The following is a 26413-nucleotide window of genomic DNA, read 5'->3' as shown; positions in this document are numbered from 1 at the left end:
CCATCTGGGTTTTATTCACTGAGCAGAAGGGAAATGTAGAGCGAAGGGGGCTGCAATGATGAGCAGGAGATGTCTTGGCCAGAAACTCCTGCGATCTTAATGGAAAGTCACCTTTTATTAAATACGTCTTCTCTTAATATTTAACCCTCCTTCATGTGGCACTCTTTCTTTCTCTCTCTCTCACTCTCTTATCAATGTCACTGCTTATTGTCACCTTGCCCAAAACAAGTCTCACAGGGCCAATGTGATATCTGTGCGTTCAGTGTGTGTTATCTTCCTTGGTGTGGGCCTGCCTGTCTCTGTAATGCTTTGCAAAATGCCATAAACAACTAATTTATTGTTTGATTTTTGCTATGCAATGAGCCCGGACATAATTTACTCTAAATAGTTTTCTGTCCTCATTCTGTCAGTAAGAGCTTTGTCTTCTGTGAAATGCATGAACAAAATGTATTTTTTATGTTAGTATTGAGATTTTGATATCCAGTCATGGTTCAGGACTTAACGGTGACAGCGGCTCCCCTTCCCTCAACCTGTGACAGCACGGAGGTTTGTTCAGGAGCGAGTTGGACTGAGGGACAAGACACAGTTTCTTTGTATTTCTGTGCCTTGATTTGTGGTTTCTGCTGATGGATATTAGTTTTTGTAACCATAAGCTCTTATAATGTGGTTTAATATACTTATGATGGAGATATTGTTTTAGTGGCAAGACCTTTTGGGTGCCGCAGCCGCCTAGTGTGGCGTCTAACGTTATTAGTTACATCCTCCACTTTTTCTTTACGTCCGCTTTTAGTCTCACTCCAGTAGTACGCTCTGGGAATGCTAAGGAGATCCAGTGCCAGGAGTTTGTGCTAGGCTTGGCAGCTGCTGCCGCATTTACAAGTGGGCTCAGTGAGGGAAACTGCCTATGAACGGTTGAGCACGCAAAGAACCCACAGGGGTTTACCATTTCCATTTTAAACTAGGACAAGCAGTTTGTCAGCAAAAGTTGTGTTTTTGCCTTTGCAACTGTGTGTTGTCTCAAAGTGTTTTTGTTATTGGGATGATATGATGTGTATCTCTGAACACAGTCTGCCTGTTGTCTCTGTGGGTTTGATGAGCATACGCGTGTGTGTACCCGTCACAGACAGCATTGTCTTTGTGTCAGCGCAGGGCAAAAGCCGCTTTGTGCCGGAACGTTCCACGTGCCAGGGGGACCATTGTGATCCTTTGGAAGCAAGCCCCCCGCCCTACCCCCCCCATGTGTCCGTATGGCTGTTTGCTGATGATCTAAAAAAAAACAATAAAAGCTATTCACGGCTCATGCCGGGCATCAGTAAATGCTCTTCATATTCGAGAGGTCTGGAAAACATCCAAACCCCCCCCCCCCCCGCTCATGCCTTTTTAAATGCCAGCACTATGTTGTGCCGTGGCGCTAAATGACCCTAGTGGTGAATTACACAACGATACAGAGAGTGCGGCTCTGTCATCTCACAGCCAACGAGGCCTGAATGGATAATGGAGAATGACCACTTACATGAACTTCTAGGATAATAGCTGATAATAATAACTGCTGAATATCTAAATGTGACCTGCACTCATTACACGGTTTCAACAAAAGCACAACCTGTTTATGTCGTATCCCAGTGGCATGGCTGTCCATCTGGACTCAGTGATAAGCTGCTAAATATGCCTGTGCAAGTGACTGTAAACAACACCACCAAGCTGTTAAGTTTGGGACCGGGTAACATTTCTTTGCTTTGTCTCGCAGGTCCCCAGGTAGCCAAGAAGTCTGGCATTCCGGCTCCGAGGGAGATCCCAGCCGCCATGGCCAGGGACCGCATTTCTGTGAGAGACCACATGAAAGGCTCCACTGCCAAAAAAATGGTTTCCAGTGCCAGCACCTCCAGCCTCTCCGCGCTTGCCAGGCAGCGCAGTACGACCAAGGCCCGTGGAGATACCGAGGGCCCCGACAGGGGCCTCCTGGAGAGCCAGGTCAAAGAGCTCCTGGCAGAGTCCAAGACCAAGGACACAGAGATAAGCAACCTGAGGATGGAGCTGCAGTGCTGCAGAGATAAAGCCTCCTCAACCTCGTCGGCATCATCACACAACAGTCCCACGCGCCAGGTTAACACCCCCGAGCAAGGACAGGGTCAGGTGCCGGACACCCTGGTGTTGGTCGGTGAGCTGAGGGAAAAGAATGGCAAGTTCCAGAGAGAGCTTGCTGCCCTCAGGGAGGAGAACCAGGCCCTAAAGGAGAAGCTGCTCTGCCTGGAGGCTTCTCCTGTGTTCACCGCAAACACCGGCACCCCATCAAAGCCTTTGCTCAACGGCCTGCCCTCGGACCCAAACTCCTCTGCTCCTCAACCGGACAGCCCCCCTTCTACCGGCAGCCCGCTCAAATCCTCCGCTTCTTCAAACACCGATATCACCAAGGGCTCCCCTTCTCCGGACTCCTCGGAGTTTGAGAAGATCCCATCCCGCTCAGACTCCGCTGGCAGCAGTGTTTGTGGTGAAGTCGGTGTTGTGGAGGCGGGGAGCAACGGGGCGGAGCCAGGGAGCAGTGTGGGGCCGCGTGACATCTCTGTTGAGATCCTGACAGAACGGATCCACAAGATGGAGGAGAGCCACCACAGCACAGCCGAGGAGCTACAGGCCACTCTGCAGGAGCTGGCCGACCAGCAGCAAATGGTGCAGGAGCTCACAACAGAGAATGAGCGCCTGGCCGAGGAGAAGCGGCTCCTGCAGACGTCCCTCCAGCAGCAGAGGGAGTGCCTGGAGCTGCTGGCCCAGAAGAACGAGGCCCTAGCCGGCCGCCTCCATGAGCAGGCCCAGGCCCAGAGGGAGGAGGAGCTGGAGCAACGGTACGCTGAGCTGGAGGAGAGCTTGCGCTTTGAGCGGGAGAAGCTGGTGGATATCCAACAGCAGCTCACAGGAAGCCTACGTGCCCTGGAGCAGGAGCACCAGGAGGTGCAGAGCCAGGTGCACGGCCTCCGGGAGGAGAGGGAGAACCTGCAGGCAGCACTGAACAAGGAGCTGGATGCCGGAGCTCAGGCGGTGCAGGTCGCTGATGTGCAGAGGGCGGCGGCAGAAGGTCTGAGGCTGGAGAACAGCAGGCTGAAGGGCCTGGTGGACATCGAGAGGCAGAAAGTGGCTGAGCTGAAGGCCATGCAGAGCGCCAGTGACAGCACAGAGCTGCAGGCTCTGCTGAAGACGGCCCACGCCGAGCGAGACCGGCTAGAGGTGGAGCTGTCGGAGCTGAGGCAGGAACTGCTGCAGGCACAATCCGAGATGGAGCGTGTCCAAGCCACAATCTCCAAGGTAGGCATGATACATGGCTGCAGTCATTAAACTGTCAACTGTTAATTACATATTTTCCATACGGCCTGGGATTTATTGGATGTATGACACATTTCTGAAGTCTATTGTGTAAAAAAAACAAGCGTTTAACCCTACGTTGTCACTTGTAAATGTTGCTGTATTTTCAGTGTTTGCAGTGCCCAGTGTGTGCAGACTCATTTATTTCTATGCAGCTGTTTTCATTGGTTCCACTGCATCTTGTGCGTTTATTAATATGTCACTTTAATAGCTTTGAGTCAAGGATGACTCATTGAGTTCAGACAACTTTCTTATTCTAGCTGTTTTCCCAACCTCAGTATCGAAAAAGTCACTTTTAGAATCACTGCTGATGACATGCAAAAAGGAAAGTAAAACGAACATCAACACGGGACAGCCTTTGACTTTGTTTGGAATGAGATGGTATAGATTCATTTCAGGCATTCTCTGAATTAGAGGCAGACGTGCACATTAGGATGGAGCAAGAGTGTCGAGTCTACAGGGAAGTGAAACCTTTTTGTCGTGTGATGCTAAAACGAATGAATGATTGGAGTATTTTGTAACAGGTCAACCGTTGTTAGGCAGATGAAGTCAAGACTATGCTACGATATAATAGAATAAATTGTAAGGCAAGGGCTTCAAGTTCAAGCAGTCTGTTGATTTGGTCATTTAATGTGGAAAAGTCACAACAAGTTTTGCTAAATTGCAAGCTCTTGCAAATATTGTGGAGATTGGTTGAATATGCATTAACTATTGTGGTTGCAATATCGCGATTTCCCGGATGGACTGGAGGTACTAATTAGATCTATGGGGCATAAAATAATGCTTGGCCAGATATCCTTAAATTAATGACAAAAGGACATTCATAGGACTTTTTACGTTCATGCTCATCATGTAAAACATTTGGTAGTCCCAGAGAAACAAACCTTGTTTTCTCAACTGACATGGTGCTTTAACTATGGTTTTATATCCGAATTCTACATGAAGACATTATGTCATCTGGCTGCAGATCAGCTCTGCAACTGTATTTCTGGGCATTTTGCTCCCCCACCGCTGCAAAGAAATAAGCCCTGTTCAGACATATGACTTTCATGAGTTTGCAGGCAGAGCTGTCGCAGCGGTTTTCCCCCTCGACGTGGTAGACACTTGTAGGGCTGCGACGGGTTTGGGTTCATGTTCATGTTTTTGGAATCCACTGTAGGGGCGAGTCCCTGTCCCCACGATGTCATCATTGTTGGACACTAAGCACGGTGCCCACGCTGGGGTGGTCCACTAATGTGCTGTGCTCTGAGTGAGGCTCCTGGCCTCTGCCACATGGGTGTGAGGATGAGGACATTCCACAACTTAACTTGCTGACATCATAACATATCAGAGCCATGCAGTGTCACTGCAGGACGTTCTAGATCACTGACTTACTCAGTTGTTGCCCTCAATGTTGTGGATGTCGGGGGGCATTCAGAGGGCATTAAGTACAGTCTGAGAGTCATTTAGCAGTCAAAGCAGATTCTAAGCCGAGTCTTGGTGTCAGAAGTGGGCTCTGACTCAGACTCTGAACACTCATTTCCATGACTCACTCCAAGCGCAATCGCATCGCTGCTGTTTGCGCTGTAGTTACTTTGTCATTGTGAGTTATGGCCGTGCCACAGTCCCAGCTAAGCTTTTGTGTAAATAAGAGAGTGGGGAGACAAGCTTAACCCGTGTATAACTGCTGAAATGAATAAAGTTCTTCATCTCATCCTAGCAGAGTGTGTCTGAGATCCTCTAATGTCAAGCTGACGTCCTAGAGAAGGTCATTGGAGTTGTACCAGTGTTGGACCAGAAAGATGAGTTTTCTTGCAGTGGGCAACTCAGCATTCAAAGTTATGCATGCTGAAATATATCATCAGCATTGAAAAGTAAACACTTTTAATTAATCGTGAAACGAGACATGCAGGATGGGACGTTGGGGATTTAGATATCCAGAGCATTCGTCTGTTAAAGTCTTTTATTGTTGTTTCTATGTAGCGTAACTGGATGTATATCTACTAATGTTATTTATTACCAAAGTGTGCCAAGCCAGCATTGACTGTCACATAAAACATCTCAACATCCACTGGTGTTTTGACCCACTACTGGACTGACTTTCCAACTCGTGTTCAACCCACCCCAAACACACATCCGCACACACACGCACACCCTGACACACATGGATGTGCAGGCGGAGAGCAGGTGTCAGCAGGTGGAGAAGTGTGCGGAGCAACGGGAAGAGGAGCTGAGTGGCAGAGTGATCTCCCTGGAGGAGGCAACGCTGCAGGCGGAGAACCAGATGAAGGAGCTCAAGGAGACCATCTTCGAGCTGGAGGACCAGGTGGAGCAGCAGAGGGCTGTGCATCTCCACACCAACCAGACAGTTCTGGACATGGAGAGTATGTTCATAGAAAAATGAAACGTTCTACACTTGCAGAAACAAAAATCATCTTTCTCGAACGTTACACTGTACTGTAGGTTGGGTTACTGTGTCTCCACCGGATGCAAAAGTGTCTCTTTTTGTGCCAAATGCTTCGTTTAAATAGTGCCGGTCAGTGTGAGGTCACGCTTGCTTTTTGTGGTTGTGGCCGCGATTCTCAAAGACATTTGTCTTTATAGATCATATCAAAAAGCTGGAGGAGCAGAAAGCAGACGTAGAGCGACAGCTGAAGTTCCTCAGTAAACAGATGAAGGTAAGAAAGACTGTGATTTAATTGACTACTGTAAACTTTAGCTCGTACTTTTTTTACTACTTTTTTAGCAGTGGTTATATTAGTATCTGATATCAGTCTGACAAGTGGATGAAATGGCTTCTATTTTGTCTTATGATGTTGGATATCTCTAATGGAGAAATAATGACAAGTAAATCATTATGTTCCACTGATATCAAACGAACGTTTAAATCTACACTGATCATTATAAGTAATGGATCAATATTCTGTATCAGATGATGATGAAAATAAACAGAAAGCAAAGTGAGATGTTTTCCGTTGTGTTCAGTTCAACCTTGAAACGTACAGTGGCCGTTTATCTTTATATAGTGCAATGAAAAACTGCAGCAAATGAAGACACGGCAATGAGGGACTGGACCTCCTCCACGTTGGATGTTCAACCAGGTGGCATAACAACATGACAAAGCCCCAAGTTTATTGTTGCTGCAGCTATGTGATATGAATTGAAACACAGAGCAGCACAGCGAGATTGTAGAACTGACGAGACGCACCAGGGCTCCTCCGTGCTCGCGGTGGGAAAACGACCTCAAAGAACCAAGCTTGAAGCGGACACTCGGAAGGACGGCTGTAACTCCGCGTGTGTTTTTGTGTGTCCAGGAGGAGAAGGAGGAGTGGCGTCGCTTCCAGGCCGACCTGCAGACGGCGGTGGTGGTGGCCAACGACATCAAGGTGGAGGCCCAGCAGGAGCTGCGCGCCCTCCGGAGGCGGCTGCAGGAGGAGCAGGACCGCAGCACCAAGCTCTCCTCTGACCTGGAGGCCCTGCAGGGAGTCAGGTACCCTCTCCACCCTCCGACCCTTCTTCCTCTTTTCACTCTTCTTCACTCCTCCTCCTCCTCCTCCTCCTCCTCCTCCTCTCTGGCTCCTCCCTCCATCTCAGCACTGGGCTGCAGTCCCTCTCCCTCGCAACGCACCGTGTGCGGGAGATGACCTGTTGGAGCTTTGCCCTTTCCTGCCTTAGTGGTGGAACTTTCATGTTTTATACAAAGCAGCTCTAAGGTAGACAAGACATTTCACCTTTTTTATTCCCATGGATCTTTTGTCGTCAAGTTTTAAAGTCCAACTGAATTTAAAATACAACCCTTATTGTCATTTAGCTGCTTGCTGACATCAATTGTGCAGTTTTTCTGCAGATCCTGATTACAATTTACAAATAAATACTATAGGTGGTATCGTAGTTATTTACAAATAAATATAAAAATGTATTGGATGATTTAAAAACAAATAATAATAATAATAATAATAATAATAAATAAATAAACAGATGTTAGAAATATGAAAAATAGAGTAGACAGTCTCAACTGGGTTGCTCTACCACTGAAACCTGCTGTGACGGTAAACAGATGGAGCTGCTCCTCAGTAGCTTGAGCCCACATCCTATTTTCACATCTCCAAAAAAAAGTTTGATGCTTTTATTTTTTGAAATGAAAAGTAGTAACAATAACTTAAATATTATCTTGATTCATATCATTCACACCGAAAGTGACAATATTGACTATTTCACTTGGACTTTAAGAGTTTGCCGGCAGTTCCGATCCAGCACTAGGGTGTTTGTACTGGCATGTAGAGTATTTTGGTTGCGGTACAAACAAGTTTTATTCCAGTGATGTAGTCCTCCACCTCCACCCACTGGCTCGCACTAAAGCCTCAGATATCTTTCAGGGTTGGTAGGGTTGTGGGATTTGGCATGCTCCGTTAGCAGCGGCCTCCAGCAACACTTCCTTCTGTGTATTCTGTTCCTCTGAGCTGCAGCCTTCTCCGTCTCCCACCCTGACACCGTGTAGCGCCACCCAACCCCCACCCTCCGCACGGGAGGAGACTCCACTAACGAAGGCTGCTTCCCATCCAGATCCTCCGCTTTAGCCCCGTCTCCATCAGATCGCCGTGGTGGTTTGAAAGCCGTTTTGGCTGTTTTAAAATGCGGTCGTCCTCCGTGATGCGTGGTTACTTCAGCCTCCAGGTCACGTGACCAGGAGGCTGACAGGAAGCGAGCTGCGTTTGTTCATATGTGTGTGAGAGAGAGCGAGAGAGAGAGAGAGAGAGAGAGAGATAGAGAGGGATAGAGAGAGAGATAGAGAGAGCGAGAGAGAGAGAGAGAGAGAGAGAGAGAGGGATAGAGAGAGAGAGAGAGAGAGAGAGAGAGGGATAGAGAGAGAGAGAGAGAGAGAGAGAGAGGGATAGAGAGAGAGAGAGAGAGAGAGAGGGATAGAGAGAGAGATAGAGAGAGCGAGAGAGAGGGATAGAGAGAGAGGGATAGAGAGAGAGAGAGAGAGAGAGAGGGATAGAGAGAGAGATAGAGAGAGCGAGAGAGAGAGAGAGAGAGAGAGAGGGATAGAGAGAGAGAGAGAGAGAGAGAGAGAGGGATAGAGAGAGAGAGAGAGAGAGAGAGAGAGGGATAGAGAGAGAGAGAGAGAGAGAGAGAGAGAGAGAGAGAGAGGGATAGAGAGAGAGAGAGATTTTTTTGATTTTTAAAGCATCTTTATTTTAACATTTTCTCTAGTTCACAGTTACAGACAATACAACAAACACACTTGGTTCACTAACAGAGTCCTACACGTTAAAAAACGACCGGAAGCACAGGTCGTCCTCCACCAGGGAACAGATGGCGTCGTTAAAACACCACAGTTTGATGAAGACGTCCAGACTCTTCATCAGTCTGTGAAAGTTAAAATCAATCAAGACTCTGGCCCTGACCAACGCTACAAACACTCTTCCTAAAACACTCTCCTTTCCCCTCAGTTTGTTCCTCCTCGTGAGGTAGATGGCCATCTTCGCTTCCCCTACTAGAAAATTAAGCAGTCGCCATTTCTCTGCGTTGGCCCTGTAGTATCCGGCCCCAAAAATAAAACAGTTTCTGGACCACTCCTCCTTGAAGAGCTTAAAACTTTCCTTTAAAAGACTAAAAAGCTCTAAAAGTCTGTCGCACTCTGCAAAACAGTGAAACACGGACTCTGGCAGTTTGCAGAATGGACATTCATTTGCGACCGTGGGATTAAAAACAGAAACAAAGCTGTTGACAGCTATGGCTCCATGTAGGACCCTCCATTGGAGGTCCCCCGTCCTTTTCTTGGAGGGAGCTTTGTAAAAACTCCTCCAACACGGCTCCTCCTGTCCCCCCATCTGGAGCCGTCCCCTCCAGACAGTGTCCTGCCGCCCCTCCAGTCCCTTCCTATTTAAAACAACCACACACTCTTTGTAAAAAGCCTTCCCGCTGGCTGTGTGCAGGTCCAGTTCTGCATAACGTGCCCTGTGCAGCAGCTTCCCGGAGGACCCCTCCAGGTTGGGGGTCAGGGTCATCTCCGGGAAGGGATCCTCCGAGTTTGGCTCCTCCGCGCCTTCGCCGTACTCCTTCAGCAGGGCCAGCTCCTCCTCCGTGAGCGTCTCCCTCCACCTCTTGAGCACCAGGTGTACGATCCTGGTGGACCTCACCCCCAGCCGCTCCGCCATGGCCTCGCCGTCCTGCAGGTCGCTCCCCGCCGCCGCCACCACCTGCCTCAGGGTCAGGACCCCCGCCTCCCTCAGGATGCTCCTCAGTCCTGGAGTGGCCCCGTCCTGCACATCCAGCCTGGCTCCTCCGATCACCGGCTCCTCCAGGAGCCAGTGGAGGGAATCTGCGGCCTCCCTTTTCCTGTTCTTAAATAACCCCCATGCTTTAAAAAGCTCCTGATAAAAACGGGGTAAGCCCGACTTGTTTTGAAGACTCGTGTCCATTAAAAACAACGAGCGGTCAAGTCCCATCCTCCCAGTCCTCTTTAAGACCAAGCCCGCCACGTCCTTCCAAACGTTAAAGTACCCCGTTAACAACTTCTGCACAAACTGTAACCTAAAAGTTGCCACTCTGCTTTTGATGTCCACCACACCGTGCCCCCCTTCCTCTTTAGGCAGAAAGACCCTTTCCTTCCTGACCCAGTGGAAATTCCGCCCCCAAAAGAAGTCTATCAGCTCGGCCTGTATCTTCCTAACTAGCAGGTCTGGTGGTTGGACACAGGCCACTCTGTGCCACAGCTGTGAGGCCACCAGGTTGTTAATAATGAGCGTCCTGCCCCTATAGGACAGCTGTGGCAGTGCCCACCTCCATTTTCTTAGCTTGCCCTGTATCTTTCCTAGCAGTCCTTCCCAATTCTTCCCCACCACACTTTCGCTCCCTAAAAACACTCCCAGATACTTAAACCCATCCCTTCGCCACCGTAAGCCTCCTGGCAGTTTTAAAAGTCCCCCCCTCCATCCGCCCACAGCCAGCGCTTCGCTTTTGCCCCAGTTGACTTTCGCTGCTGATAGCAGCCCAAAGTCCCTGACAATCCCCTCCAGTTTGCTGATTTCGTCCTGTTTCTTTATTAAGACAATGACGTCGTCCGCATAGGCTGATAGAATGTGGCTTCTCTCGAGACCGTTTAGAAACACACCCTCGATGTTCGTCCTTAATTGACACAGCAATGGTTCTATGGCCAGAGAGTACAACATCCCTGAGAGGGGGCAGCCCTGTCTCACCCCTCTACGCACTTTAAAAGGGCCGCTCAGCCCTCCATTAATCTTCAGTATACTCTCGATGTCCTGGTACAAAACCTGGATCATGGCTACCAGACCAGGGCTGAGGCCAAAAGCCTCCAGAGTTTTCCAGAGGTAAGGGTGCTCAACCCGGTCAAACGCCTTTTCCTGGTCTAGCGAAATGAGCCCAGTTTCAATGCCCAGAGAACTAGAGACGTCCAAAATATCCCGAATTAGGGACACATTGTCCAGAATGGACCTACCAGGCACACAGTAAGTTTGGTCCTGATGGACGAGCAGGTCCATCACCTCCCTCAGCCTGTTGGCCAGTGCCCTCGACAGGATTTTATAGTCCGTGCACAGAAGGGACACAGGACGCCAGTTCTTGATCTCCTGCAGGTCTCCTTTCTTGGGTAGGAGAGTGATGACTGCCCTCCTGCAGCTGACTGGCAATAACTTATCTTTAAAAACTTCATTAAAAACCATTAAAAGGTCCTCCCGTAACTCCTCCCAGAACTCTTTGTAAAACTCTGCAGGAATCCCGTCGATGCCAGGGGCCTTACCCCCCTTCATGCTCTGCAGGGCCGTGGAAAGATCCTGCAGGGTCAGAGGTTCCCCCAGCACCGCACTGACATCTTCCGGGACCCTGGGCAAATTCCCACAAAAGGAGTAAAACAGTTCTTTTTGCTCCTCGTACTCACTTCTGTACAGCTCTGTATAAAAGCCCACGGCTCTCGTCCGGATCTCCTCCGGCCTCCTGAGCTCCTGTCCCGTGTCTGATCTCAGGGCGTGGATAAACCTGCTCTGCCCGTTGCTCTTCTCCAGGCTAAAAAAGAAACTAGATGGTGCGTCCATCAGTGCTGCGCTCTGGAAGCGAGAGCGGACCAGCGCCCCCTGCGCCTTGGTGCCTAGTAGGTCTGCAAGAGCAGCTCTTTTAGACTTGAGGTCCTTAATGTGATCTCGATTCCCAGTGGGTTCCACTACACCCTGTAACTCCACAATGTCAGTCTCCAGATCCCTCATAGATCTGCTGATGTCCCGTGTGACATTGAGAGTATACTGCCGACAGAGCTGCTCTATCTCCCTCTTCCCATAGTCCCACCACAGTCTTAAGGAAATAAAATCCTGCTTTCTGTCTCTAAAACCTTCCCAAAAAAACCTAAAAGCATCTTTAAAGTTGGAGTCACATAGTAGGGTGGTGTTAAAATGCCAATATGCGCTTTTGGGCTTTACATTGGCGATAAAAACACGGCAAACAACCAGGGAGTGATCGGTAAAACCAACAGGCACCATTCTACATTCCTTAAAAATGTTAAAATGGTGCTTAAAACAGTAAAACCGGTCTAGTCTGGCCAACGATAAAGAGGTGCCTCTGCAGTGCACCCAGGTGTACTGTCTTTCATCCCCGTTGGTTCTCCTCCACACGTCCGTTAGCTCGTTCTCGCTTGAGAGCAGCCTCATCGCGTTCTGCGATGCTCTGTGCGGCTCACAGTGGTTCCTGTCTAACAGGTCGTTCTCGGTGCAGTTAAAGTCACCTCCTAGAAACAAAAACTCCCCAGTACGAGCTTTGCTTAAAACCCCATTTAAAACTTGCAAAAAAGTGACTCTGTGTGGTCCTGTGGTGGGAGCGTACACATTTATAAAGACAAACTTATGATGCTCAAATGCTGCCCTCACCACCATCAGTCTGCCCTCCACCACCTCCTCCACCTCAAAGGATGCTGGGGCAAAGCTCTTAGAAAAGAGAAGAGCCACCCCACCGCTGGTGGTGCTCTTGTGGCTTAGCACCACCTCCCCCCCCCACTCCCTCTTCCAGTCAGCCTCATTGCCAGAGTCACTGTGGGTCTCCTGCACCAACAGCACATCCAGCCTCTTCTGCTCCATCAGCTCATACAGCAGAGACCTCTTAGCTGCGTCTCTGGCCCCATTCGCGTTCAGCGTGCTGATGTTAAAGTCACTCATTGCAACGGAAAAGGGAAACAGCCCGAACAGCAGCGCCCACCTCCACCTCCTCCCCATCCTCTCCGTTGTTCAGCTCCTTCCTGATCTTCTGCACTATTTTCTTTAACCTGTACACCTCCTGGTCCGTGAACCCTCCTCTCCCCTTACTCCTCATCTGTTGCTGGGCCGCGTTCGCCAGCAACTCCTTGTCTGAGAAGAAATCCTCCACCTTAATCCCTTTCACATTCTTCGTCCTGTGCAGAAACGCTTTTATTTTGCCCACACTGTAGCTTTTTTTGCCCTTTTTCTTCTTTACACCGAGAAAGACCTGCCCCTCACTGTCTGCAGCAGAGTCCTCCTCCATCCAGGACTCTGACTCCGAGCCTCCCTGCTCCACCTCCTGACTTGCCTTCCCCTGGCTTGCTGTCCCTCTCTTCGCCTGAGAGTCTCCTGCCATTTTGTTGGACTTTCTTTTGAGCCGGGGGACTCTCAACCGATCGTCCTCATCCCCCATCTCAAAGTCACTTCCTTCCAGTGCCTCCTCCTCCCTAGCTACGTCACCTGCACTCCTTTGACTTTGTTCCGTAGCTCCCTTTCCCTCACCAGTCCCCTCCTGTCCCCCCGCACCCACCTGCCTGTCTTCCGGACCCTCCTCCTTCCCCTCCTGTCCTCCCGCCCTTACCTGCCTTCTTTCCAGACCCTCGCCTGCCTCCCCCCGTGTCTCCACGCTCACCTGGCTGCGCTGTCTACCTCCACCCGTTCCCTCCTGCGGCTCCACATTCCCCTCCCCCCCCTCCTTTTTTTTCCCCTGCCCCTCGCCTGCCCCCTCCTGTGCCCCCACCTTCACCTGTTTCTTCTCCTTTCCTTTCCGCCCTCCACCTGTCTCCCCCTGTGCCCCCACCTCCACCTGTCTTTCCCCTGCCTCCATTTGGCCCTCACCTGCCTCTCCCTGTGCCCCCACCTTCACCTGCTTTTCCCCTCCTTCCTTCTGGCCCTCCCCCGCCTCCTCCTGTGCCCCCACCTTCGCCTGCTTTTCCCCTTTCTGACCCTCACCTGCTCCCTCCTGTGCCCCCACCTTCGCCTGCTTTTCCCCTTTCTGACCCTCACCTGCCCCCTCCTGTGCTCCCTCCTTGTCCTGTCCACCCTTCTGCCCCTCACCTGTCTCGCCGCCTGCCTTCTTACCTGGACATGCCCTGACCTGGTGTCCCTCCCCACCGCACCCAAAGCACTTGGTGGTGTCAGTGTTGACAAACACCACATAGTCAAACTCATCCGCCCTGATTTTAAAAGCTACGTTTAACTCCGCATCCCTGTTGTTCAACACCATCAGGACGTGTCTCCTGTGCGACACCACATGCTTGAGCAGCGGCGACTTGCACCCCGACGGGACTTTTTTAACTGGCGACACCACCTTCCCGTGCCTCGCCAGTTCCTTAGTGAGGGTCTCATCCTTAATAAACGGCGGAACATTCGCCAAATTCACCCTCCTCGCCGGTGTGGAGAGAGGCAGGACGGGAACAAACATTTTGTTCACCGTAACGCCGCTCGCCACCACCGCGTTCACCTTGTCTACGCCATCCAGGAAGATGACCACCGCACTGTTCATCCGCGCTGCGGACACAACGCTGCTGTAGCCGACAGCCTTCCCCACCGCCAGGCTGCAGTCCTCCACCGAGACCGAGGAAGACACGGGCAACTTAATGCCGTGCTTCCTCGTTAGCTTGGTGAGGTCCGACATGGTTGCGGACCCGCACCACCACCACCACCACTACCACCACCACCCCCCACCCGCTGTGCGCACACCCTACAACCAACAAAAAACTAAACCCGTCACCAACAAATAATTATAAACATGCAATTGATAGAAAAAGTTAGAAAGTCACTCACTCTACCAAACGCTCACACGCTCCGCTCGCTCACACCTCCAATCACTCAGAGAGAGAGAGAGAGACAGAGACACAGAGAGAGAGAGAGAGAGAGAGAGAGAGAGAGAGGGATAGAGAGAGAGAGAGAGGGACAGAGAGAGAGAGGGATAGAGAGAGAGGGAGAGCAAGAGAGAGAGAGCGAGAGAGAGCGAGAGAGAGAGAGAGAAGGATAGAGAGAGAGAGAGAGAGAGAGAGAGAGAGAGAGAGGGATAGAGAGAGAGAGAAGGATAGAGAGAGAGAGAGAGAAGGATAGAGAGAGAGGGATAGAGAGAGAGCGAGAGAGAGAGAGAGAAGGATAGAGAGAGAGAGAGAGAGAGAGAGAGAGAGAGAGAGAAGGATAGAGAGAGAGAGAGAGAGAGAGAGAGAGAGAGAGAGAAGGATAGAGAGAGAGAGAGAGAGAGAGAGAGAGAGAAGGATAGAGAGAGAGGGATAGAGAGAGAGGGATAGAGAGAGAGCGAGAGAGAGGGATAGAGAGAGAGAGGGATAGAGAGAGAGAGGGATAGAGAGAGAGAGAGAGAGTTGTTGTGTTTTGAGCGTGCATGTTTTGGTGTTTTAAAGATGGCGTCCCCTTGTCAAGCACCGTCTGTGGCTCAGTCTGCTTGGGTGTGTAACTACGGTGCTGTATTTCCCTGACTCACCTTATCCGCTGCTTCTCCAGCTGGAGGCGCGTTAGAGCCAAAGAAAACCACTTTGACCATGTGTTCATGGTTTAATGTATAAAAGTATAGCACAGTATTCTGATTATGAACTAAAAAGTTTAATCAGAACTTCAAGGATCTCAGCCAGTGCGGTGCACTGAGTTCCTGAAGTGGTAGCAAAATTAGCTTTGGGTGGGATAAGGCGTAGCGGCGTGTTCCCCTCGTCCAGCGGCTCCTGAGATGACTCTCAAAGATGGAGGCTCCTAATGTTAAAGCCAGGTGAGTTCCCTCAGCCAGCCTGCCTCCCCCCGCCACGCCCACCTGCCGCACTTCCTGTCGTTCGCTTCCTGCGTTGGCTCCATCTGTCGTCCGTCCGCCTGTCTGTGTGTCTCTCTGTCTGCCTAACCGGCCGGTCGACCCGCTCTTCTTCTGCTTTGCCTGGTTCTGGTTCCCGGCCAGTGAGCTCCCTGTACCTAGCGCCACCTGCTGTTTGCCCTTTTGCTTTATCTTCTCGAAGATGAATAACCCGCCTACTTCTCTGGTGGAGCGGGAAGATGGTCTGCACGGCATGATGGGACGGAACTCATGCATTCTGGTCATATAGCGATCATGGAGCACTGTAGAGCGGTTAACGTGAGGCCATGATCGTCTTAATTAACCCCGAGAGGCGATGCATGGAATAAAGAGGAGAACGGAGTGCCAGTGACCAAACGCAGAAAATAGTTCAAATAAATGGGAAGGCAATGGTCACTTGTTATGCTGCACATGATGCCATGCAGAATGAGTTGTACTGTGAAGAGTTACTGTTTAAACAATAACAAAAACTCCTATTTCATTTTGTTCTCCATTGGTGGGGGGTGACATTGTGCATCTTAACACTCCACTTCCCTCTTCTTCCTTTCAGAATTGGAGCCAGTTTTGACACCAAGACTGCTGTAGAAGGGCGGTAGAGACCCTCCCACGCCCTCTTCCGTACCTCAGCACCAACAGTGTTAGACGTAGTGTTATCGCTGCACTTTGGAGTCTCCGTGTCATTTAGAACGTCATGTCATGTACGACTCTGAGTCAGGGGAACATTTTGATGCAGTACATGTTCAGTGCAGATGTATATGCAACAGTGTGGTGACCCAGCACCTGGAAACCACCTCTCAACACGTGTCTTTATTTTTCAAATCTTTCAAATCTGAAATACAAAGCTGTAATTGTCCTTTTATATACTGTATTTCCTTTATTTGGGAATGTACTCTCATGTCTGTGACTTTATTGTTTCTTTTTTAAGCCGTTTGAGACAACCTCCTTTCTATATTGTTTGAATTGAATTTAAAGCATTTGTGCCTTTTAAAGAATTTGAAAATTGCTACGACGGAGACTATCCGTCACAAAACTTACATGAGATGGAAAGTTTGAGCGTGAAACAACAGAACGCGTGAATTATTTGACCAACAAGGTGTTGATACTGTATGCTGCCAAACCCCAAATGGCCTGGTTTACGGATTGGTGCCGGGGCCACAATTTCAGTCGTAATATCTTTATATTCGGCCAAATATAATTGAAAATGGATTAATGACGCTGAATAATGGGATAGATAAGCCAAGTTGAAGCCATATCCACCTTTCTCACAATGTTTTCATCAAACAAATTTGCAGAAATGAATCAGGTTGCAGTCTATTTGAGTACTTTATAACTTGAAGCATGTGATCTGTGAAGTTTTTCTTTCAACCTGTTTATTTTATGTTCCAAATAATGTCAAGCTGCATGGTCGTAAAACCACAAAAGAAATGTAGTGTAGGTTTCAGCCAACAGGTGGCAGTGTTGAACCAACAGAGAACTCCATCCCTGATGACAGAGTCTCTCCTGCCTTGGTCCAAGCCTCTGTCAGCGCTGGTTGATGCCTTGTCATCTCACATGAAAATTCATTCAACATTTAGCTTGTGCTCGACAAACATCATGGTATGGATTATAATGACGCTATTCGTTTTAGATAATGGGTTCATGTGAACCAGGCCATGTTGGTAGAATTCAGTCGTCATAACTGCCGCAAACAGACACACAAGTAGTCTGAAGCACCGGTTCAGACTACTTGTGTCACCATTTCAAATATGACAAAGATTGTTTATGTCCGTTGTGACATAGAAAGTTTGAATCCCAAGTTCCTGAAGGAAATGATTTACCAAACTATTCCAATTGATGTCAGTTGAGGTTAATGTTTACAATTTATATTCTGAACTTATTTCACTTCAATATCTATGATGCTGTTGGTCACAGTAATCACCCAGAACAGTAACAAAATGACCATGGAATGATTTGAAGACATACTGAAGACACAGTGTTACACAGTAGCTCCAGGTCATTCCAAATGCATCGTTTTGTCAGTCCATATGTATTATTTCTTGCTAATATTCCTCAACGAGTCCTCAATAAGTCAAGTAAAAACTCTCTCTCTCTCTCTCTCTCTCTCTCTCTCTACATGATTCTTAACTGTGGACGTTTTTCCATGTGGTTTACAGAATCTCAGGATTTAGTAATACTTAAGTTGATTACCTTTTACAAAGTTCTCTAAAAGCCATAGCATTCAGCCAGAGACTTTACAACTAGTGCTCAGCATTATATACAGGTGTAAGTCACCAAATATATCACATAAGAAGAGGAGAACATGGTAACCGTGTGATGGTTCATTTGGCTGTGTCTACATTGAAGATGTTTACTCATGGAGGAGCTGTTTTAATTTATTCTGTGGATTGTACTTACAGAGACACATGGGGCGAGGTTTATCCCTGGGAATGAACACACAGTGTAACATATTGGTCTGTTTCAATGTTGTGTATTGACCAAATCAATCAACTAATAAAGTTGCTCCAGTTGAAATTTGGCTTTATGGGGTCTGTTTGAGTCCACGACGCACATGTTCTCCTCACGAAAAAGATGCTTCGGTCATTCCACATAATGCCTCAGTCAGCGGTTCACCAGGGGTAAGTGGGTTTAAAGTGTATTCCCGCTTTAGCACTGGTTATCTAGAAAGGTTCAGTGGATGTCGACGGAAGCTTCCAGTTAACTGTCCAGCTTTTGCTGCATTCCATCGGAACTCTGTATTTCTATGTAGATCGTCCCCACTTCCAAGCTAAATGTGTTCCATTGCCTCTGTTTGGGAAAACATGGACGTCAGCAGCAAGTTTGATTGTTTGGCAAGCCTGTGAATTCCCCAAGAGTATGCACAAGAGCAAAAATACAGTTAATGCTAGTGAGTTGATAGTTTAGATCAAACTTGGAGGTCGGAATTCTGAGAGTTCCAACCTCCCGCAGATCTGTATTGAAAAGTAAATGTCATTGTGTCGACACGAGGTCATGTCAAACACCTCGGCCTGTATAGATTGGCAAAAAAAACAACAACAACCTACAACCCCACTGTTGTAGATTTACGTAGCATTTAGGCTGGAGTCAAAATATGCTCTACATCAGACTTTCCACAGATTGTTTTTTGTGTGTTTTTGTACTCCAGAAACACCTCCCCTCTGTGTGTCCCTCAGGTCCCAAGGTGACGAGGAGAAGGTGTCAGATGGAGCTGGTCACAGGGGTGGCATCGTCGCGACCCAGACCTTGCCCACCGACGCCAACGGAGACGCAAACTCCGAGTCTGGAGCGACCGTCAGATCGCTCATCAAGTCCTTCGACACGGTTGGACAGAGTGAGCATAGAGCAGCTTGGCCACAGACCCCATTTCATTTGTCTCTGGGATCTAATCTGATAAGATTTTAATTGTCGAATATGATTTTGTCCAAATTTGCACATCTCTCATCGCTTCCTGGACGCCATGTTGAGAATCACTGGCCTCAAACGTTATTACATTAAAATCACTGGAGAGCAGTTTCCATATATATCGTTGTACGGTACAGCATTTTGGCATGTGACATTTCATGCACATCAAGCGTAGGAGTAACACCACCACTAGAAATGTAGAAACTAGAGCCCTCTTTACCGTTTCCTCTTACAAGCCTAATGCCAAATCTCCTGTGTGACCATCCACACAGGAGATTTGGCATTAGGTCACACTGGTGCAGGAAACGGATGTTCTCTTCTGGAGCCACGCTCTGCGGGCTGTGAGAGAAAAATTCTTTGAATGATGTTTCACTTGTTTTATAGAGGAAAATAACCTTTTTGTATGTTTCAAAACACATTGCCTTGGGGTTTTTAGTGAGTCTCTCAGCAGCTCATATGAAGACACTTCTTTCATATGATGCTATACTGTATCGTAAAGACCAGATCACATTCCATCTTCACTCAACCTGTGTAGGTAAGGATAACCCCAGGGGACTAATGCTCGACAGAGCATTGTGGGTTGTTTGAGAGCACAGTAAGACTGTATCTGTGACCGAATTTTGACTGTTAAACCACTGTATGAGAGAAACACCCGGGGATATGATTGAGGGGGCATAATCTAAAATGACACCTGACCAATGGCACACAACCTTTCATCGGTATAAAGCCCTCTTCAGTAGAAGTAGAGGCAGACTGATCAAGTTCAAGTTCAAGAGATAATTTCAGACCACTGTTTTGAAGCAGCTCTGTATTTTTCTCTTTATTCTGCAGAATAAATATCTTTCATACTCTCAGTTTGTTTTCCTGTAGAGGGCAGATTAACGTCACCGATCACGTAGTGAAAATTCTCCAACTGGGCACAGTGCGTGCGTGAAATAGCTCTATGGTCACTACCAATACCGGCGAAATTCCAAGATTTTCAATCCTGATAAAAAGAGAAATAGAAGTAGGAGAGTAAAGAGAAATCCGCTTGTACTGCAGTCCAAACACTTATTATAATGAATGAATAATGAGTATTATTTTACAATCAAACAATAATATGCATAAACAAAACCAAGCACTTTGTATTTTGCAGTCTAGAGCAGCACTGGTATGGAAAAAATATATACAATATAAAAGAAACATATTTGAATATTAATGTTACAAGAGCAAGAACACCGCCTTCAAAGTCGTCGCGCATTTAGCCTTTGTGAAACGTTCTGTTTGTTTTAACTGCTTGATCTATACCAAATCACTGACAATAACTTTTATATCTTTACACATAAAGAAGAGTGGGGGTTCGAGCGCCTCCTTTATTTTTTAAGTGCCGCAGTCAGTGTGTTTGTTCTGGCTCTTGCAGACGGACCAGGCCACTCAGTCCCGATGCTCCCCTCCTCGAGAAGCCCCCTGAGCGCCATCCCCGTCCGCACTGCGCCTGCCGCCGCTGTCTCCCCCGTCCAGGTTCACGCTAACCCTAAAAATAACAATAAGTATGATCACAACAAAGGTAGACGTTCACTCATTGTTTTGCGTTCTGAATTAACCAGCCTGTTGTTTTACGCCTTGTTTCCCTCGTAGAGACACTCGTACATAAAGCCGCTCTCAAAAGCCTTGGAGAATAGAATCAACCACAGGGAATTTTCTCATCCTGGTATGTGACGTTTTGATTGATTGAAGAGAAAGTAAATTGAATAAGTTACTAAAGATGTGATGACATCTTTTGTTTGTTGTAACCTATAGCGATATAGCTGAAAGTTAGAAAACAAAAAATATACAGTATATATGTATCGGCAACATTATTCTACAAATGATAATCTATACGATTATTGTGGTGTGGGGGTGGTGTGGTTTAAGCAGCCACACATGTCTTGGGTCTAGGGAACTGGGCTCGGATCAGGGGTGGCTGTACGCCTGTTGCTCTTCAGAGCAACCAACAGGCAAATCACCCATCCCCCGCCCACACAGGGAGAGTCTCCGTCATGACGTGTGTCCATCTGCTCCCGGCTTGTTCCATCTGTCCACTCTCTACAATAAAGTGCCGCTCTCTAAAAGCACATCAGTTTATTGGAGATGACCTTAAAGTACACCACCCCCGCACCACAACTATTTTGTTACGAAAGTCACAGATAGATGCACATAATGTGCTTTATTTATCAGAAAATGACTTCCTGTAACGAGTCCAGGCAAAAAGGTACAGTAATGTACCTACATTACCCGCACAATGTAGTATCTTGTATTTTTGTAAGATATATACATTTTATTAATTGTAAACATGACAATCGAAAGAGGAGTGAGGGGATGTAGTGATGGACTTTACTTCTGTGCATATGTGTCAATGAGAATGATGATGTTATTGTAATTATACACTCATATGGTATTTATTGGTTAGTTTTGAGTTGTGTGTGGTGTTTCTTTACTCTTTTACTGCTCCGTAAAGGCCCTTTGCAGCATTGGAGAAAGAACCGTCGCGATGGGTACATTTCCTCCTCTTTGCTTTGTGTCTTGCCGGTCACGTAGTGGCACTGACTCCGCCCCCTCAGATAAGCTGCCCGGCAACGGGGAGGAGCTGAAGCCCAGCAGCCTCTTGAGGAAGAGTCCTTCCCTGGAGTCCGTCATCAAAACACCGTCCTCGCTCCACGGCCGCAGCGGATCCTTCAGCTACAGCCGGGCCAACAGCAAGCTCAGGTCGGGGTCGCTCCTCCTCCACCCTCCCCCCCACCTCCACCTCCATTTCCTCCTCCACCTCCACCAACACCAGGCATGTGTTCTAGCTGCTGAGCCCTGGTAACGGGGGTGTTCCCATCAGGGTCTCCAGAGTCACCGCTCCGGTCGCTGGAAGTCTTGTCACAGCGATGCAGCCCAAACTAAAAATAAAAAATGTTCAGAGAAATGTTAAACAAACAAGGAGATGAGGAATGCTTTCATCCAGCGGCGTCTGCCGCCCCCTTGGAGATGAATCGGATCTGATTTTGTTGCTAATGGGCTCAAGGACAAACAACAAACCAGGAGTTCAGAGCTTTCATTCAGTGACTGGTGCAAGTTTGTTGGGTGAGACAGTGTCGATCATTTCCATCGAGTCTCTTCTCGTGTAAAAGCTCAGAAATAGTGACGCTCTAACACAGTGATTGAAAAACCTTCTCCGGGTCAAGGAGCCTCAGCCGGATCGACATGAGGACACGGAGCCGAGCGCCTCATCCGGTCACATTCACTCCGACTGAGAAGATTTTTATCGTTGGATGTGGTTTAGTCCAAACTTCCAGAGCTTTCTAGACGATAGCTCCAGAGAGAAGCATGAAACTATGATCAAAACAGTCTTGTAGTTGAATAACCCCTGAACCCTGGGGGTCCCCAGACCACACTTTGAGAACCACTTCTCTAACAAATGTCACATAAGATAAATAATTGTACAATGAAAGCCTCTTGAATACGTTGTACATTAGTGGTCGTTGGTTATCATTGGTCAGGGGACGGTTGCAGCTTATCCCACCAGATAGAAATGGTTGAGTTGCTCCGTTGTGTTTTTGCTCCACCTGGAAATAGAAACAAGTGACACAACTTGACCGCAGAGCAGAAATGACGTTGCATTCCTAAAAGGTGAGGGTGGATGTTGGAGCCCCGCGCTCCCTCAGGCTGCTTGCTACAGCTTCTACATTTGCTGTTTCACTTGGACAGATGCGAGTTGTTTTGACAACTTCCCAACTTCCGCTTGGCCACACGGCGCGTGAAGAGCAGAGATAATGAAATAAACAGAAGAGGCGACGCTGACGTGAGGAGTGTTTAGCGGCCGCTTCTCCCTCCGTCTTCCCATGGCCTCGCCTCTGACTCCAACCCTGGGGAGGGGTCGGGACGTCGTAAAGAGCTTTCCTTTCTCTCTCTCATAACCCTCTCCCTCTCTCTCTCTCTCTCTTCGCTTCTCTTTCTCTGTTCCTCTTATTTCCCATACTCTCTCTTTATCTCTCTCTCATATCTCTAACTATCTCTTTCTGAGTCTCAACAATAAATCAACAAATCAAACTGTGTTTTTTGCGTCGTTAACACGACAAGAATTCTGACATTGCCAAAGCACAACTACACATTTATACATGCATTAATACAATAATGAAATGAATGAACACATGAATAAGTCAATAATAATCTCTCTCTCTCCCTCGGTGGCCTGGCCGTGCTGTGCTTTCCCTGGTGACAGCGTGGAAAGAAAAGACCCTTTGGCTGCGCTGGCACGGGAGTACGGAGGATCCAAGCGCAACGCTCTTCTCAAGTGGTGCCAGAAGAAAACAGAGGGCTACGCGGTAGGTTTCATGGGGCCGACCACCTGGGACGGAGCCTCCGACATTGATAACACGCTCCTCCTCATTGGTCCCTCCGTGGAATTCAACACCAGTTAATATTATCTGTGTCCTCCAGCCAAAAATCAGTTTGTACATCAGATAGATCGCACTTTACTGACGGGGAGAATTCAGATGTTCAGGAGCAGCAGAAGTTGACAGAACATAAAGATAATAAAATAAGTACAAATATATGAACAGAAGTTAACATAGAGCAGCTGACTTAAGTTAACTTGTGTAGTGTCTTAAATGGTAAATGGATCATGTAAAAATCCCTTTGAACATATCACCTTTGGACTAGTATTTCCCAAACAAATAAAAACAGGAACTGATAGGACCTGCTATCAGTATTGACATTTTTCTGATTCCAGCGCTATCTGATTCAGTCTTATACATAAATTGTACCAAGTCATGCCGTACTATTGAGTTACAGTATATGATTTGTTGGCCTCATAAAAAGTATTATATTACATATAATTATTAGCCACATCGCTGTGTTTACCGGCAAACTGCCAGGCCACCTGTCTGCACGTTGAGGAGATTAAGTCCGTGAGCAACTCAAGTTCTGCAAACAGCCAGCTGAAGAACTGAGGGTTCCACACATGAGTAATAATAATTATAATAATATATGTGCATATGCTCTGATTCATGTCTATGTGTACTTGCTGCCGGCGTACAGCACAAGCCTCCCTTCTGTTTACGTGCGTGCTCATTTGTGTTGTGTGTTGTGTTGTGTTGTGTTGTGTTGTCTTCCTATTTGTGTCCTGTGTCCATGGAGCCCGATGATAACAATCACCCAACTAAGCCATTCCACTATAAAAGCTGCTTAACGGAGCCATTAAGCCTAGTGTTATTAGCGCTCTGCTCGTTTACCACTGTGGGTGGTGCCAGCGTGCCAGCGCTAACACTCTAAGCAGAGGGATTTGTTCCAGTCTTTAAATGGCATGAGGCGGTGGAAGCAGCATTTAAAAACCCCAGCGTTCATTCACTGATGGATACAGAGAAGTGGATCTACTGGCTGAGGCCTCGTGTGACCTCAGGTAAGGGTCAGTCTGAAATGACCTGCTTTGCGGTTTGGAGTGTGGAGACGACGTGGCGATGGACCCAGTCTCCCCCTCGGATAAAAGTTGTGTGAAAAATGTTAATGAGTTTGTAGTTAAATACTTTTTAAGGTACCTCAGTGAATTTTGAGTCATGACCAACCGGCTGATGATGATTATTCACACATTACGATACAAAGCAGAGTCCCTGTGAAGAAAACCGTCATGTAGGCCAGAGCGACGTGCTCCTATTATCACAAGAGTCTTGATGTTTACCCGATGAGCTGCCATCCACAGCGACGCAGTGAATTTCTGCTACTCGGAAGACTTTGACCCGGCTACAACATGTACATGTAACTACATCTCATTTACATGTAACTACATATCATTTACATGTAACTACATCTCATTTACATGTAACTACATATCATTTACATGTTACTACATATCTTTATTCATTAACATGTTACTTCATATCATTTACATGTAACTACATATCTTTATTCATTAACATGTTACTTCATATCATTTACATGTAACTACATATCTTTATTCATTAACATGTTACTTCATATCATTTACATGTAACTACATATCATTTATTCATTTACATGTTACTTCATATCATTTACATGTAACTACATCTCATTTACATGTAACTACATATCATTTACATGTAACTACATCTCATTTACATGTAACTACATATCATTTACATGTTACTACATATCTTTATTCATTAACATGTTACTTCATATCATTTACATGTAACTACATATCTTTATTCATTAACATGTTACTTCATATCATTTACATGTAACTACATATCTTTATTCATTAACATGTTACTTCATATCATTTACATGTAACTACATATCTTTATTCATTAACATGTTACTTCATATCATTTACATGTAACTACATATCTTTATTCATTAACATGTTACTTCATATCATTTACATGTAACTACATATCTTTATTCATTAACATGTTACTTCATATCATTTACATGTAACTACATATCTTTATTCATTAACATGTTACTTCATATCATTTACATGTAACTACATATCATTTACATGTAACTACATATCATTTACATGTTACTACATATCATTTATTCATTTACATGTTACTTCATATCATTTACATGTAACTACATATAATTTACATGTTACTACATATCATTTACATGTAACTACATATAATTTATTCATTTACATGTTACTACATATCATTTACATGTAACTACATATAATTTATTCATTTACATGTTACTTCATATCATTTACATGTAACTACATATCATTTACATGTTACTACATATCATTTACATGTAACTACATATCATTTATTCATTTACATGTTACTTCATATCATTTACATGTAACTACATATAATTTACATGTTACTTCATATCATTTACATGTAACTACATATCATTTACATGTAACTACATATCATTTATTCATTTACATGTTACTTCATATCATTTACATGTAACTACATATCATTTACATGTAACTACATATCATTTACATGTAACTACATCTCATTTACATGTAACTACATATCATTTACATGTAACTACATATCATTTACATGTAACTACATATCATTTATTCATTTACATGTTACTTCATATCATTTACATGTAACTACATATCATTTACATGTTACTACATATCATTTACATGTAACTACATATCATTTATTCATTTACATATTACTTCATATCATTTACATGTAACTACATATCATTTACATGTTACTTCATATCATTTACATGTAACTACATATCATTTACATGTAACTACATATCATTTACATGTAACTACATCTCATATACATGTAACTACATATCATTTACATGTAACTACATCTTATTTACATGTAACTACATATCATTTACATGTAACTACATATCATTTACATGTAACTACATATCATTTACATGTTACTACATATCATTTATTCATTAACATGTTACTTCATATCATTTACATGTAACTACATATCATTTACATGTTACTACATATCATTTACATGTAACTACATATCATTTATTCATTTACATATTACTTCATATCATTTACATGTTACTTCATATCATTTACATGTTACTTCATCTCATTTACATGTAACTACATCTCATTTACATGTAACTACATATCATTTACATGTAACTACATATCATTTACATGTAACTACATCTCATT

General features: G+C 46.1%; 1 protein-coding gene across 1 annotated transcript in view; it reads left to right on the top strand.

The window, feature by feature from the left end:
• Positions 1-26413, top strand: part of specc1 (sperm antigen with calponin homology and coiled-coil domains 1) — a gene marked incomplete at its 3' end in the record, with an annotated part of 92839 nt that overhangs the window by 28857 nt on the left and 37569 nt on the right. The window contains exons 4-12 of the mRNA XM_080014065.1: positions 1748-3297; positions 5510-5717; positions 5938-6011; positions 6648-6823; positions 18561-18718; positions 20189-20289; positions 20407-20479; positions 21369-21513; positions 23015-23117. Of these exons, the coding sequence (XP_079870191.1) occupies positions 1748-3297; positions 5510-5717; positions 5938-6011; positions 6648-6823; positions 18561-18718; positions 20189-20289; positions 20407-20479; positions 21369-21513; positions 23015-23117 (2588 nt within the window). The remainder of the gene's footprint in view (positions 1-1747; positions 3298-5509; positions 5718-5937; positions 6012-6647; positions 6824-18560; positions 18719-20188; positions 20290-20406; positions 20480-21368; positions 21514-23014; positions 23118-26413) is intronic.

This window comes from Zeus faber, assembly GCF_960531495.2.
Source record: "Zeus faber genome assembly, chromosome: 14".
In the NCBI taxonomy this organism is placed as follows: Eukaryota; Metazoa; Chordata; class Actinopteri; order Zeiformes; family Zeidae; genus Zeus; species Zeus faber.
Note: the sequence above shows the minus strand (reverse complement) of the source record. Positions and strands in the feature narration are given on the sequence as shown.